This window comes from Ornithodoros turicata, chromosome 6 (assembly GCF_037126465.1).
Source record: "Ornithodoros turicata isolate Travis chromosome 6, ASM3712646v1, whole genome shotgun sequence".
Classification (NCBI taxonomy): domain Eukaryota; kingdom Metazoa; phylum Arthropoda; class Arachnida; order Ixodida; family Argasidae; genus Ornithodoros; species Ornithodoros turicata.
In genome coordinates, this window is record NC_088206.1 from 63,156,556 (window position 1) to 63,171,741 (window position 15,186).

Consider the following 15,186-nt stretch of genomic DNA (forward strand, 5'->3'; position numbering starts at 1 on the left):
TGCCAGCACAATTGCTGTTACCATTGTATACTGCTTTAGTCAATTAAGGTACGCATGGTCAAATAAGCATGAGGCGCCTTTCTAACGTTTGCAGAGTCACTGTTGGATAATGTGAGGCCATCCCAGTCAAAGCCGGGTAGGTTAAAATCACCGTATGTCTGGACACGGAACTTTACAGTGTATCGAAATTACAGACGAAATTCTGGTAATCAAAGCCTGGATGAAAATAGTAGGTTTTTCAACAGGTTAAAACTGTCTGCGCTATAGGAATCTCAACCCAAACACATTCAACACAATCCTCAAGATCAGATCTCCTGGTTGCGCGAAGGTCGCACCCTGTAGCAACTATTACCTGTAGTTGTGGCATAGTCGCTATTTTTCCGAAAAACATGATATCGGGGTGTAAAGTACATTGTACTAGCAACGTTATTATCTAGCCACGTTTCCGTAAGACAAATGATGTTGTAAGAGCACGAGGGGGGGGGGGGGGGGCAACTTCACTAAGAAAATGATCCGGTACATCCGGTACGTACATTCTGGTATAGACATATCTATCGTTCTCGTTTCGTGCGGTATGTGATTGGAACCTGTTGCCGCCTGATATAAAAAATATATGTTGTTGCTCATCTTTTAGAAGACAGGCAAGAAATGTTTCGTTAATAACAGTTCGTCATACTTATGTTTCCTGTCATGTAGGCGCACTTTTTTTTTGTTGTTGTTGTTGTTGTTTTTGTTTCTTGGACTGTATTATTTTCACGTATTATGATAATTGCGCTCTTGTTGTAATTAACGCACTTTTCAAGAAGGAGCCTTCAACCGGGTGTTTCCCCTCTGGCTCCTCCCCCTCTATTATTCCCAGTTAAGATGTATCTTGGGTACAATAAAATAAAAATGAAATGAAGTGAAATGTAAATGACTGTCGGTGTTTACGCCTGGACTGCGTGTCACGGGACCCTTGAAGGTTTTAATGAAGGGGACGACATTTTCATTCAAAAGTCAAACGTGGTTCGTCGCTGGCGTGCGCTCACACGCTAAATGAATGTATATAGTTGTTCGTTTGTTCACGGCTGCGAGTCCTTCTTTCTTCACGAGGTGCTGGTATACAATCCGCGGCTCTAAATTTCGATTACAGAATCAGGCCCACCCTGAGAAGAAACGCAGCTAAAAGTCTCATTATATAGTTCTTTGAGCATCACGTCTCGTGGCTTTGCAATTCTAGGCGCTTTTATAAAGTGATATGGCAACGTGCTCCTCTAAATGCCAATGGTCAAGAAAGAATCCCCTCGAGACCCAGCGACAACCGCCTCCGGCATCCATTCCATCCATTGGCATCTCCATGCATTTGCCGTGCCTGGCTGGATTCGGCACTATTGGAGCTGTTGAGTTGAGACATCCGACTCGACTTAACTCTGTGAGGACAGAATAAGAGCTTTCTGCAAAGGTGAGAGAGTGCGTATACTTCAGGCTTGCCTCTCGTCTTTACCACAATTGCTTACACGCTCGACGCATACTTCAGCTTTGTAAAGGAACATTACGCATTGTGCTGGATCTCTGGCCCATATATACGGCCCATATATTGCGCGCGATGAGATAAAAGAAAATACCATGAAAGGTCTTTCAGATTGAATATTCTCACTGACTGCCACTCGAGGTACATAGAACTCTTCACAAAAATTCATGCTGTAATTATTTAGGTCCTATACAAATGTATTGCTCTAGCGAACTGTATACCGAGCTCTATTTGCTGTGCCAGGGCTGTGGCACTCCACTTAACGCGAGGCACTGACAATCTAATATGCATAACTTCCGGCAGGTTTATCGTAAACAAAAATTAGTCAGCACATGCGTACCACTTAAAATGAAATAACAACAGAGGCTTGCGTTGGAGTACGCGATACGTCCTGAATACAAGTTCCTCCATATAAAAAGGAATTCAGAGAAAGAACAAGATTCTATGGATTGGAATAGAAGACTGTACATGCGCGTTTCCTTTTCTCTGGTGGTGGTGGTGGTGGTGGTGGTGGTGGTGATAGGGCTTGCCGTTGTCGGCCTCACGTATGTGGGCAACGTCACGACTCACGCCCTGGGGGAATGTGCGTCCTGGGCCGACTTCTAAGGGAACTCTGCCGACATATGTCTGAAAGCGTCTGAGGAAAACCCAAGAAAAACCCCAGACAGCACAGCCGGCACCGGGATTTGAACCCGTGTACCTCCCAGTCTCGACAGTCCCAGTCCCTTCCTTTTCTCTCCTATAGTACCGGAGGCAAGCGCAACCAATGAACGAAGCGCAATGTCTCACTCAACCACGTGAATGTTGCCAGGATAACAACAAACATGAGAGGCACGCGATGCGCTCGCCCTAACACGCGCGTTCGCATCATCAAGGCCTAGACGAGCGGCCAGCCGAACGGACGGGCAGCAGTCCAGGAACGGGGGCCTGTCACCGCGGGGGTGACATGATCAAGGCCACCGGATTCCTTGCCACCCTGCAGGTGCTGTGTCTTGTCGGGGTCTCCTCGGAACTCAGCGACTTTGTCACAAAGTATGAGCGGGTACGCATGCATTCGTTCAACGTCCCGCAGACCAAAGGCGTCGACTCCATGCGGATCAAGCCCGAAGCGCAAGGCGGCTATCGAGTGTCCTTCGAAGCGTACGGCCAGAAATTTAACTTGTCGCTCGCCGAGGACCCTAGGCACGTGAACCGCATCCCTGTATATGTGCACAACAACAGTGGCGTGTCTCGAGTGACTTATGATTCGGACTATACCATCTACATCGGTAGGCTAGAAGACAACCCGCGTTCTGAGGTTATGGGCTATTTCCGCGACGGCATATTCGACGGAGTCATCAGGACAGAGAACAACGTCTACTTTGTGGAACCCGCTGACAGTTTCTTCCTCGAAAAGCAGAATTACGACGCGGTCGTTTACTCTGGCACGGAGGTGATGGCTCCGGACTGTATCACGATGGACGGCGGAGTGCGAGCATGCTTCCAGAATAAGACTCATGCGTACGGGCCATCCAAGATGCTTCAGAAGTTGGAGCCTGATGTTCTCACGCAAATGAGTGGGTGAGTTTTTCAGCATCCACAGGCATTAATGGGAGACCGTGGGTTTATAATAGATCTTGCTACACGGTTGAGCAACCCCAGACACACACTGTGTCGCGGTTGTAGAACGTTAAAATGAACCTTGTGCCGAACTATAGGGTTTATTCACTGACGTCACCTCGAAATTATGTTCCCGCGTTGGCTGCCATACGCTTTTTGGATGACTATTAACGTCGAAAACATGGCAATTACTTGAATATGCTATACAAATCACACGGCAAAAAAATTACACCAAATATACAGCGAGTGCGATATGGGTGACGGCTTCGACGGGACCTACAATACGGCGGCCGGTGGCTGCTCATCCGCCTGCTAGCGACAGTGGCGGTCTCCTGCGGATGACTTCATGTGGAACCCCCCCTGATGGGAAAGGGTCTAGGCGTACCTGAACCTGTGAATAAACCCTATATGCGCTGTGCGTGCATTCAGGTAGAACTATGTAGAAGACAGTGCATGAGTTGAGAGGGACTTGAGAGACCTTGTGGTTCGCGCTGTTGTTGTGCAGCATAACACAATCTGTACCGCAGGCAACGACTGAAGGAGTCCAACGCAAATCTGGGCAAAGGATCTAGCCTCCGCGTGTGTGGCATAGAGCTCCTGGCAGATCACTCCTTCTACCGGTCCCGCAATCGCAACATCAACGTGGTGGTCCAGGAGATGATACTGCATCTGCACTACGCCGACCTCGTTTTTCGAAACACTGATTTCAACCTGCCCTTCCGCATTGGCCTTATTCCCGAGAAAGTTACGATATACACTGACCCGAACACTAAAGGCTATCCCCTTGGCCAAGAAGACCTTTCCGCGAAAGACTACCTGGCTAGCTTCTCCTTCTACGTCCAGAGACACTGCCTCGTTGTCGGGTTCTCGCATAGGCCATTCGAAAGCAACACGCTTGGCATCTCGTGAGTTCAGTTGTCTTTTATCTGTACAGGCGCGTTTATTAGTCGGGGATAGTTATTGTGTGCACGAAATTGATCAGCGAACGTTTGCTCGGTGGGCAATACACAGCTATATGTCACTTGACATCATATTATACGCATATTCGGTGCGAGCGCCAAGCGACGAGTGATATCCCTATGGAATATTCTACTAGAAGAAGAAGATAAAATTCTTGCATTATGTTGAGCATTCGCACAGCGCCGGAATATCGGGACTGACGTATTGCGAACGAAGCAGACGACACTGTTGGCCCTGCCGTCTGCTACGAAATATCTTTTGGCTAATGGTTACAAGAACATGAAAAGACATGACGCTCAGCGCTCGCGCTTACGTGGCTGCAGAAAGTTATGGCGTTTTGCGCGTCTTCCGCCGGAGTATTCTGGGGAATGTCGCTTGTGCTAATACACGAAATACTGAGTACATACTACGCTGCAGGTTCGTGGCTAACCCGGATCCGGAAGGTCCCGTCGGAGGTATCTGCGAGCTTCCAATGCGCTTCATCGACCAGGATACCATTCACAGCTTCAACATCGCTTCGATCACAACGAGCACATCGAACCGCAAGAGGGTCCCTCACGGTGTTTCTTTCGGTACGGTGACCCACGAGATAGGACATAGCTTCGGTTCACCGCACGATCCGGCAGCGGACCCTGCCTGTCACCCCATTGGAAAGTCTGGATTCTTCATTATGGTCAAGTACTCTGTGGACGGCTCGCTGCCCAACCATCGGGCGTTCTCACCGTGCTCTGTCAGGGACATGCGGAAGGTGATTACAAATTCATTTAGGTGAATTGATTAGATACTGACATGGCGCAATTAAGCACAAGTTTCAGTGCACGTAGCAACCTTTGTTCAACCAAAACAGCTTTGTTTTTTACATTGCTTGACTGTGTAGGACAAGGACTCTCCTTGAAAAGCAGCATTTCACTGCTGCACAAAAGGATACCATTACCATTCCGATTTGAGGAGAGGGAGAGTGATGTACCCTTTTTGTTCCCATTAACATAAACGCAAATTGTCTAAAAAGCACTCTCCAACATATCAGCGGAGAGAACGATACCATTGGGAATGATTGCTAGCTACGAGGGTGTCGTCTGGTGAAGCTCCTACCATGGTACAGTGCTGGAAAAGTTCCAGGAACACGGAATTTGCGTCATTTGAAATTCCGGAGCTCCAGTGTTCCATTGTACAAGGCCACAGAATGTACAGTCAGTCAGCAGCCTGTTTGTCAATCTTCGCAAGGTTTGTCTTGAACTGCAGTAGCGAGTGCAACCCTGGCTATCTTCGTCGCAGGTCGTGAAAGCCAAAGGGACGTGTCTAGCCGAGGACGGAGCCCGCTGCGGAAATGGTATCATTGAGCCGGGTGAAGAGTGCGACTGTGGTTCAGACGCCACATGCGAGACTCTGGACCCGTGCTGCAGTCCAGCCATGTCTCAGGTTCCTCAAGATCTCCTGGTGCCTTCTGCGCCACGCGATAGGCCGTGCACTATACGGCGTACAGGGGGCAACACCTGCAGCCCTCGTTCTTCAGCTTGCTGTAACGAACAATGTGGTGCCATGGTTCTTTCTACGGGGTAAAGTACATTGCTCCTTCTCGAGTATATACACGTCGGATGATGGGCTTCCTGCGACTAACATGCCGTGTACGAATGCAGGCGTAACACAACGTGTCGACCATTTGACGAGTGCATGGCGACTGGGATGTGCGACGACAAAGGTGTATGCAGACCAGTTACACCACACGCTGATGGGTATCCCTGCAGGGTAACTAACGACCTTGCACGTACATGCGCGCAGAATGAAAGCCGCTATCACTACTGCCTTGTAGCAAGCGCGAATTTACGCCTTTTTGTGACACTTAACACAACTGCTTAAGTGTCACAAAAAGCCGTTTTCAGCACATTAGGAATGAGAACTTTATCATTCTGAATGACAGTCGCCTCTCAGCATGTTATGGGTTTTTCTATTTTTAGTGAAGTGTAGTGACGTCAGCCCACGCTGGTCGTTCCTTAGCGTCAACCCGCAATGCGTTGCTAAAAATAACGTCCACGGGGCATCCTTTTGTGATTAATAATCCTCAGAAGGGCCATCAGGGCGTGGCCTTACAACATTAAAAACATAGTCTTTCTCTTTGCAGGGAACCAAGAAAACGTGCAGACGGGGCAAGTGCTCTTCGACTCCTTGCCAGGACAAAGGCATGCAGGACTGCGTATGCATGGAGGAAGGGAAATACGGCAACAACGAGTGTCATATCTGCTGCAGGAATAGCAGTCACGGACTCTGTATGCCTGCCATAGAGTTTGGAGTGAAAGCGCACGATGGACGACTCTTTGTACAGAGGTCCGATTTCTTCTGCCACGGGCGACGAGGACAGTGTGACGGGTAGTGTATCTATATCGAATCTCTTCTCGCGGGTCTGAAAGGCTGAAATTAGGGTGCCCCGATAACTAGCTAGGGTGAACCATGGGGTGAAGGCAACCGCGTCGTCTGCTACGAACTTCCGCCATCTTTACCCCACGCACAGCTCGCGATACGCCCAAAAATGTGTAGCTATACCCGTAGCTACACACTACATTTTGGAGTTGAGTAAATACACAGGAAAGCAGGTTTAAAAATGGTGAAATCGGTACACAGCACGGTAAGCGTGGGCGTAAACATGGCGGCTTTGTGGCACTCTCTTCTACAAAGGGTGACTCCACCCTATACACTGAGGGAGCTAGTATTCAGGGTGCCCAAGCTGAAATCTGTGGGGCACTCCCCCGTGCGTTGATTGTCGGTCAAATTTTGCAGCGCCTCCCCCCCCCCCCCTCCAATTACACCATGCTACACCTCTCATCATAACATCTCTCAAGAACACCCCCTGCGCATCCTCTAACGTATTGCCAGTGACTCTTACATTTGCGCTGATAAATATAAAGGTAACGTAGTGGGAGCTGATGCCGTTGAAACGCAAAAAAAAGAAAGAAAAATGTAGTGTTCTTTAGAGCCCTGCACAGGCCCGACCCGGCAACGCGGGCCGGGCCGGGCTGGGCTTGTTATTGGCTGCGTGCTCCGGGCCGGGCCAGGACCGGGCCGACAAACATGTTTCCGGGAGTCAGGTTTGGCCGGGTCACGCAGCTAATTTCACACAATGGAGGACTGTTAGTCCATATCATCCCGTGCTTGTGTCATTCCTCTGCGTATATTTGCAAAACTAAGCAAAGGACACTGCATTATGCGTACGATTCAACACTCCAGAACATTCTCAAGGCCGCTTCACATTGCTCCGGACTCCTCACGTGTTTCACAATCACGTTCGGAAAGCTTGGTGAGAAGGGTAGGGATTGGGAGGAGGAGCTTGTCGACAACATCCTCTACCTCCGCAAAAACTTGATAGCGAAACGATAACGCGTTTGCCCGCGTGCGTTCTGGTCTCGTGCTGTTGCGGTGTTAAACCGTAAGCACTTGTATGTTTGTGGCCTTGTCTTCTGTTCTTATAAATTTACTTATAAATTTGTTTAATAAGCGCCACCGGGCCAGGTCGGACTGCATAAAAATATGAAGATGCGGGCCATTTTTCGATGCGCCCGGGTCGGGTCGGGCCCGGAAAAGTCGGCCCGTGCAGGGCTCTAGTATTCTCCAAAGAATAAAATCCCGCGAAAGAACGATGAGCGTAGGTGACCTACAGAGCGAGCGCGGTGACCTGTTCCGCACACCTTTGAGAAATCCTTTTCCTCTCGGGAAAAGAGGGCATCGCAGAACTAGAGGACGTTGTGATGTATGCTACTCCCCTCACGTGACCAGTGACGTACAGCGGAACAGCTCAAGCATGTAGAAGCCGCGCGTGAGGTGCGAAGAAAAAACAAAAACAAGGCACGGAGCCTCCAACACGTCACGAGAGCATCGTGTCGGCCGTCCGCGGCTGCTTTCTCCGACTGTTCCTAAATTCGATTGCACAGCTAACAGCGAACATATTTTGCATGGTGACTCCTGGTGGACAGCTTGGCAGATTGATAGATGTTCTTCAGTGCATCATACACGCATTATACTGCATTGTACTGATGAGGAAATCTTCCACATGTCGTGTTTGGCAGAAACAAACCCTCGAAGACACTTCCAGCGAGTCCATCTCTGACGTCAGAAGAGCGAGAGAGCTTATAAGGCTAAAAGCGATTTAAAAAAAAAAACCCAGTGCGAGGGGACAACGAAAGGGACAAAGGACCAGACAAACACAGCACTGTAGATCCATTCTAAAAGCGAAAACCCCAATTTACTGGGGCTTTTGTCGCTTTCAAAATGGATCACAATTCCGCCCGGATCTTAGCTTCGCGCAGGCACGTGACTTCTCTGTAGCCGCCTCATTGGCGGAGACGCCTCCAGTGACGTCTTTCGCTTTGCACGTGTGCGCTAATACATACGTCAACCTTGTTCGTTTCAGTTTCGGCATCTGCATCGTGTCTCCGACGATCTCGCACAGCAGCACTTCGACTGCGGACTGCAGAATTCCTTTGCGGATCTTATTGTGGGCAACATTGGCGTTATTGACGTTGCAAGTGCGGCGACGGACCGTGGTGCACTGACGCTTATTTGTCTTGCGTGTGATTATGCACAATGAAAGGGTTACATGTCCCGCCATTCCAGCAAAGTCGACAAATGAGTCGCTCAATTGTGGCAACTGAAAATAGAATTAAAAGATGTGTTGCTACATGCGTGACTTGCGGGAAAGTTAACCAGTGAAATGCACTTTACCTACAACTAAAAACTGAACTTTTGTTAAACGCGGTGGCAGTACGCCTTTTTGTGGCTATTTGGATACAACTGTCACAAAAGCGACGTCCAGCGTACCGTACTGTCTGAGAACCCTACTCAAATATCGCATTTCAAATACTTGATAGCATTTTTTCGGAAGTGTTTTTACTATACTCCAAACAGTGGTTTATGCACACACCCCTCCCCAAACACCCCCCAAAGTTTGGCAACACCCCCTGGCAACTTCTTCCTGTATACTGCTGTTTTGCAACCCCCTCCCCCCTCGAGCTTGCGGTTCTTGATAAACTACTGACTCCAAATACTACGAACTACTTTGTATCTCAAGTACTTTCTCGCTTCAGTATGGTATGGTATCTAGTTTGGTATGCACACACACACACGCATAAAAATCGCCAAGTGTGTACCTGTTCTTTTTGTGTACCGTCCCCGTACCTTTCGTATTGGTTCATCGGCGTAACTTTCGAATAGTCCGTTTGTGGAGCTTTTTCCCTAATCATACTAAACCCACCCTAAATATCGACGCTCCGTACGCTGAATGTATAGGAAAGGGAAACCCCATTAGGCTATCCGTGTAGAGCGGATATTGTGCTTTCCGTGCGGGGCTTCGGAGCGACTGGATATGTGCCTACTCTACAGCTTCGTCCTATTGAGTCGCTCCTTCCAAGTGAGGCTTCATCCGATTAGCTCGGACTCTCACATTACCACGCGCAGTATACATGATCAAAGAAACGGGTGTAAGGCATACGCACAAGAGACAAGCGCAGACACAAACTCCTATCCTCTTTGGCCCGCGCACAACACAATATTTTGTTTTTTGTTTTTCGTTTTCGAAAAGTAGCTTCTGCACTCTCACACTGACGGCCGACCACTGGGTCGCTATCACTCCAGTCATGCGGTGTGTAGCAAGAGTTGCTAGTCTTGTAAAAGTTGTTTCACCACATGTATAGTCTTAATGTGGCGAAGCCAACTCCACGACTCAACGGGAGTTGCAGTTTCGGGACTCTCGTCAAATGCAGCTTTCTCTTTCGTAATACACCTTCGAACGCTTGATAGGATAAACTCTGTTCCACACAGCTTCTATGTGGACTCTAACGCAAGTGCGTGGCTAAGTACGCCAACGAACTCTCCGTATAGAGCTCGTTATATGTGCGATACACTCTTAAAAATGAACTTCACCGCATAGCACGCTCCTAGCCAGCCATTATCTCGAACGATATTGTTATGTGTCCTGATTTGTTGAAACTGGGAGGCGTACGCCTTTTTTGTGACACTTACGCCGTTCATAATTGTCACAAAAAAGATGTTTTTAGCAAATCAGGGCACATAACAATATCATTCGAGATAATGGCTGGCTAGGAGCATGCTATGCAGTGAAGTTCATTTCTGAGAGTGTAGTTTCGCGCTGTGCGCGTTACACATACAGCACACGAGATATGGTACACACGCTAAGTGCGGAACATACTGTACGCGTGTGTGCTTTCTACGTGCAATCCACCTTGAAAAGTAAGCAAATCGGCATTACGATAAATCTGCGGTGCTAAGTGACAGACTGCGCCAAAAGTGTTGAATATTGCTCGTTGTTAGGGGGATGGTGTTAAGTTATGGTAGCGAGTTGTTATTAAAGGGAAATGTCAACCACCTTTATAGACAGATGGCTTTGCTTGAAAACATGCAACTAGTGTTACTCTACTTCAAAAGGTTTTCTCGAGACACTTACACGGATTTTGTTGGCGACGGACGGACTTCGATCATGGAGCGCTATATAGCATTTGGTAAGTCCACATTTTTCTTGCTGAAATCATTTACAGCCCAATTCAAGACCGACAGCGAGACTTGACGATTTCGGGACCGTATATAGATTTTGTGCTACCGGAGAAGTCGCCTCCGTGCAACGTCTGTGAGACCACAATGTACCTTTTTGTACCTGATGCTTCTAAACACAGTAGTTTCAATACACTTTATCACCACAATGAACGAAAGCAAAGCATATGTATATATATAAAAAAACGTGAAAGGTTGTCAAAAATAAAAAATTATGGGAAAAAATTTGATATTGCCGCTAAATGTCGCAACATTCGCCGTGACGGTCTCCAAATTTCTTTGTAAAATGTTTGTGATATCTTTGTAGAAGGGAGATTAACACTGGACACAGTTTTCCACATGTTTCAAACTCGTTTCTTCGTTACAGCACGTGTCTATTTGCAATATTTATATAGTGCATATGATGGCGTTATGGTCTGAAAAATTATAGCGGTTGCGCCGCACGCAAACCATCTGCGGTCACAGCGCAAGGATCGCCCTTCGCTGCTGTAGCATTTCGTATGCTTTTGGCAGCGTACCAAAGGGTACAGTCGGATTTTTTGTTATTAATTAGTGGAAGGGAACTCGGAAGCAAAGGAAGAGACGTACATAGCTATAATACAAAAATGTCTACATGCTCCCGTGACATAGTGGTTAGGATGGCCCCTTTCCACGCCGAGACTGGGAGGTGACGCCGGTTCGAATCCCCGCACCGGCTCGTGCTCTCTGGGGTTTTCCCTGGGTTTTCCGGCAGACTTTCCAGACGAATGTCGGCACAGTTCTTCTTGAAGTCGGCCCAGGACGCATACTAGCCCCTCTGAACGCCGCTCAGAGCCACAGTTGCTTCGCAGCGCTAACACGGAATTTAGAAACAACAACGTCTCTTCGTACGTCTTTTCTTGTCTCGTGGTTTTCTTCCATCATGTACAACCAGCTGGCCTGCATCTCATCTCTTCTTCAAGGTAAATCGGAATCCACACCTGACGTGGCGTCACACTCTCGTTTGTTTGATTATCGCGGCGCCGGTTCAGTAGGTAGGGAGGTTTAGAAGGATTACAAGAGACTTAGCAGATTGGAACGTCTTTACGACAACAGTTCCGTAAAGAGGGTACGCCAAGCACCCGATTCCTTTGCAATGGCTGATATCACGTTGCTGGTCCGTTGGATTTCAAAGCTTTTTGTTTTGTTTCCGTGGAACGCTTCCAATGCGTTAAAACGACCTAATGTGTGCTTCCTTTTTATTTCCCTGCCGCGCAAGCGGATACCGCTCTCTAGCATCTATCTATCTATAGGGCCGCTTGCCCTTTCCACACCTGTGCGCGCACTTGTCATTCTGTTTTCCTCTTCTCTGGAGCGGAGAGGCGAGGAGGATTTTTGCACACAGACACGGCGATCTCCTGCAACCTTCCCGTTAACAGCTGCCGCTGTAAAAGAAAGAATAAAAAAAAAAGCAGACGAGGCCCTGTTCCACCTCAACCCTGTCGCATGGCAATGCCTTCTTGCCCTTGCGTTGTTTCCCCCCCTCTCTCTTCCCCTTTCCCTTGCACTAAATGCACGCAAGAAACTTTTTGCCACATTTTGTGCTAATATATATCTATCACAGGCCCTGCGGTACATGCAACTTTGCTATCGCGCACACAAACCACAAAAATTCATGTCCTGACGTCGATATCCCGAATTGAGTTCCTTAGAATTTGTTTATGTAACGGCTGTGAGCCAGGTATCCCTCCGTTAGAGGATCCCACAAAACAAAAACGTCATACAGTCAAACTCCTTTACAACGAAACTCAGGGGACAGCAAAAAAAATTCGCAGTAAAGGTATTTTCGTTAAAAAGGATGTCCATTATGGGACCTATAGGGCTCCAGCGGGACCGCAAAAAAAAATTGCTGTAGTGGTAATTTCGTTAAAAAGGTGTTCGCTATAAAGGAGTTTGACTGTATATGCAAAGCAGCGTCCCGCTTCCTTTCCACCGGCAAAACGAAAAAAAAAAGTGAAAAGGAAAGAAGGCGGGAAAAACAGCGAAATGCGTTCTTTAAAATCTACCACCCAAACCTTCAAAACCCGACTTGGAGCGATTCCCAAACGCCACACACAAAGAAAATAAAAAAGAAAATCCCGCCAACCCCCGTCGAAGCTGAGCACCAATGAAAAGCCCACGCGGTTTCCACCAATAAGAAGGACTCGATAGAATAAGCTCCTCCCTGTCTAGCGACTCCCGCTTCCGAATCACCTCCACCCCGCAGAGTTTAAACCGCAGGTTGTCCCCATTGCCATGCGGTGCGCCCGCTTCCACTAAAACGGTGCCAGTAAGAACGTGTACAATGTCGTTACACTGTTTCGGTTTCCCGCTGACCACAGCGCCCTGTTGCTTCGGAACGGCGGAGAACAGCAGCGTGCTTCGTAGTTCGACGACATCCGCTGGTCCCGAAAGGATATCGTTCTCGATTGAGAGGATTTTGTCGAACGAAGGTGATGTGTCGGACTCGGCGATCAGTGAGGTTCGCTCCGACGTTACGCGACCCGAACCGGGGAGCTTGTTCGAAGTCGCACAACCCTGGTGGACAATGGGGACAAACGGAAGAGTGCACGTGCAGAGGTTGTGGGGCCCAGCTGTGACTGTGCCGGCCTTGTATCCAAGTCCAGACCTTCTTGGTGAGTTCCTTCTACGTAACATGGCACCTGACAAGCTTGTATGACGTTCCCAAATCCTCGAGAAAGACAGGAACACTTGTAGGGTGCTTCGTGTTCGGGTTTTATGATTTTTCGAATTCGGGAGGGAAAAATCGGGTGCTATTTATACTCGAGAATTTGGGGAGAAATCGGGCGCTATGATATCTGTTTGATGTGTCGCGGGGGAATTTTCGGGTGAAACGAAAGGCATATGAAACAAGCCACTGCTCTGACATTAGGACGAGAAACAATAATCTTTATATTTCCGCAAGTATCCAAACACTTGCCCGAGCTCCACAAAAGCTCGTCTTTGACTCCTTTTGGAGGGGATCATAAAAGGAGGACAAATAGGTTGTCACATATAGCTCTCTTTGCTGATATTATAATTCACTTTTCCGACGGTTTACCGAGAACGCCAAGTTGGAGGACCGCAAGGATTTTGGGGTTTACCCGGATTCTTGAAAACTTGTTAGTGGGGGGAGGGCGGAAATATCGTAAAAAATCGGGTTTAACCCGACAACGAAGAACCCTACGCATATACACGCAGGATCACGAGGTATACGAGCTGCATGAAATTTACTTTTAAAAGTGTCTCGTTGTCGCATCTGTGCAGTCCAGTAGCGTAGCCAGAAAAATATTTTGGGATGGGTTTTATACGGGAACTTTCGAACGAGCCATTTTCCTTTCCCAAATACACAACCACAGGTCACAGGCACGAGTTCCCTCCCCCCCTCTGGCTACGCTACTATAGACTTTCATACTAAGAACGGCATTGCCGGTCCTTCTTTTCCTCAGAAGTCGACACAGTGTTTGAAACGTTGTATGTAGAATTTCTTCCGGGCATATTTGCTTTTGACAATGTTGTTTTCACATTAAATGTAATAAGAATATAGTATTATAAAGTTCTTCTTCAGCACCGGAGATGCCGTTCTTTGAACACGGCTATAGTGCAGCCCTTGCGTATGTGGTTGTGTGCGCCACTGTGTGTCCTCTACCTTGTCCGTCTCTTATCATCACAAATGTAAACTGCTAGTTCATAAAAAAATAATAATAATAATCGCGCTGTGATACCGAAAGTCCTCCAGTACCAAACGCCGTTCTTTTTCGTCACGTCATGACCATGTGCCATTCTTCTTATTTATTCATTACGGTCAAAGATGGGTCACATTACGTGCATGTATACTGGCATAGAAGGAAAGCAGGGTGATGGAACTGCTACTCCGACAGGAAAAGTCCCCACCAACACGGAATATCCTCTGGACGTACGAATAATGTCCTATAACGGATTCGTAGTTCGTACATCCGATGGATATCTGAGGGAATTCCATCGGACGTACGTATTCGGTGTTGTTGGGGGTGTATGTCTTTTGGGGTTTGTGTCCCGGTCTTACCACTATCATTTCATTCTACTCATTCTACACAACTTTCGACATTGTAAAACCGCAGTAGTTTACGTCATCCAATGTGTCCGTACACTATAACAATTAATCGATTCCATATTGGGGTGTGTTTCGTCGATCCCCAAGCCCACCTTACCAATCCCGCTTAAATCCTCACTTTAACCCGCTTTCCACCGCGTTCGATCTGTTAAAACGCCCGCGGCTCTTTTCGCAGCCGCCAGATAACTCCCCACACATTTACTGAGCAACGGAAAAAAAAAAAAAAGAATAAATAACTGCCCAAGACAAACAATCTCCAACAATGGGCCGCAAATTATAACTCCCGCCAAAATTGGTTTGGTTACGAGAATCCGTGTATAGCTTGGAGCCCAATAACAAGATTTTATGTCCCGATCGGATAACGAACGGGAAAAACCCTAATAAAGAATAAAGCGAAACGGTGCGAGACGAGAAAAAAAAAGTTTTCCTCCCCTCTAATCCTGGAACAGATTAAGCTGTGGGATTAAACCGACCG

At 47.7% G+C, this 15,186-nt stretch overlaps 1 protein-coding gene across 1 annotated transcript; it reads left to right on the forward strand.

The window, feature by feature from the left end:
• Positions 1 to 2,330: 2,330 nt before the first annotated feature.
• On the forward strand, positions 2,331 to 8,739 carry LOC135398146 (disintegrin and metalloproteinase domain-containing protein 10-like). Its single transcript, XM_064629579.1, has 7 exons — positions 2,331 to 3,070; positions 3,637 to 4,014; positions 4,487 to 4,817; positions 5,345 to 5,625; positions 5,707 to 5,815; positions 6,189 to 6,433; positions 8,469 to 8,739. Exons 1-7 carry the CDS (start codon positions 2,457 to 2,459, stop codon positions 8,608 to 8,610), a joined length of 2,100 nt encoding a protein of 699 aa, XP_064485649.1. The 5' UTR covers positions 2,331 to 2,456; the 3' UTR covers positions 8,611 to 8,739.
• Positions 8,740 to 15,186: the final 6,447 nt, after the last annotated feature.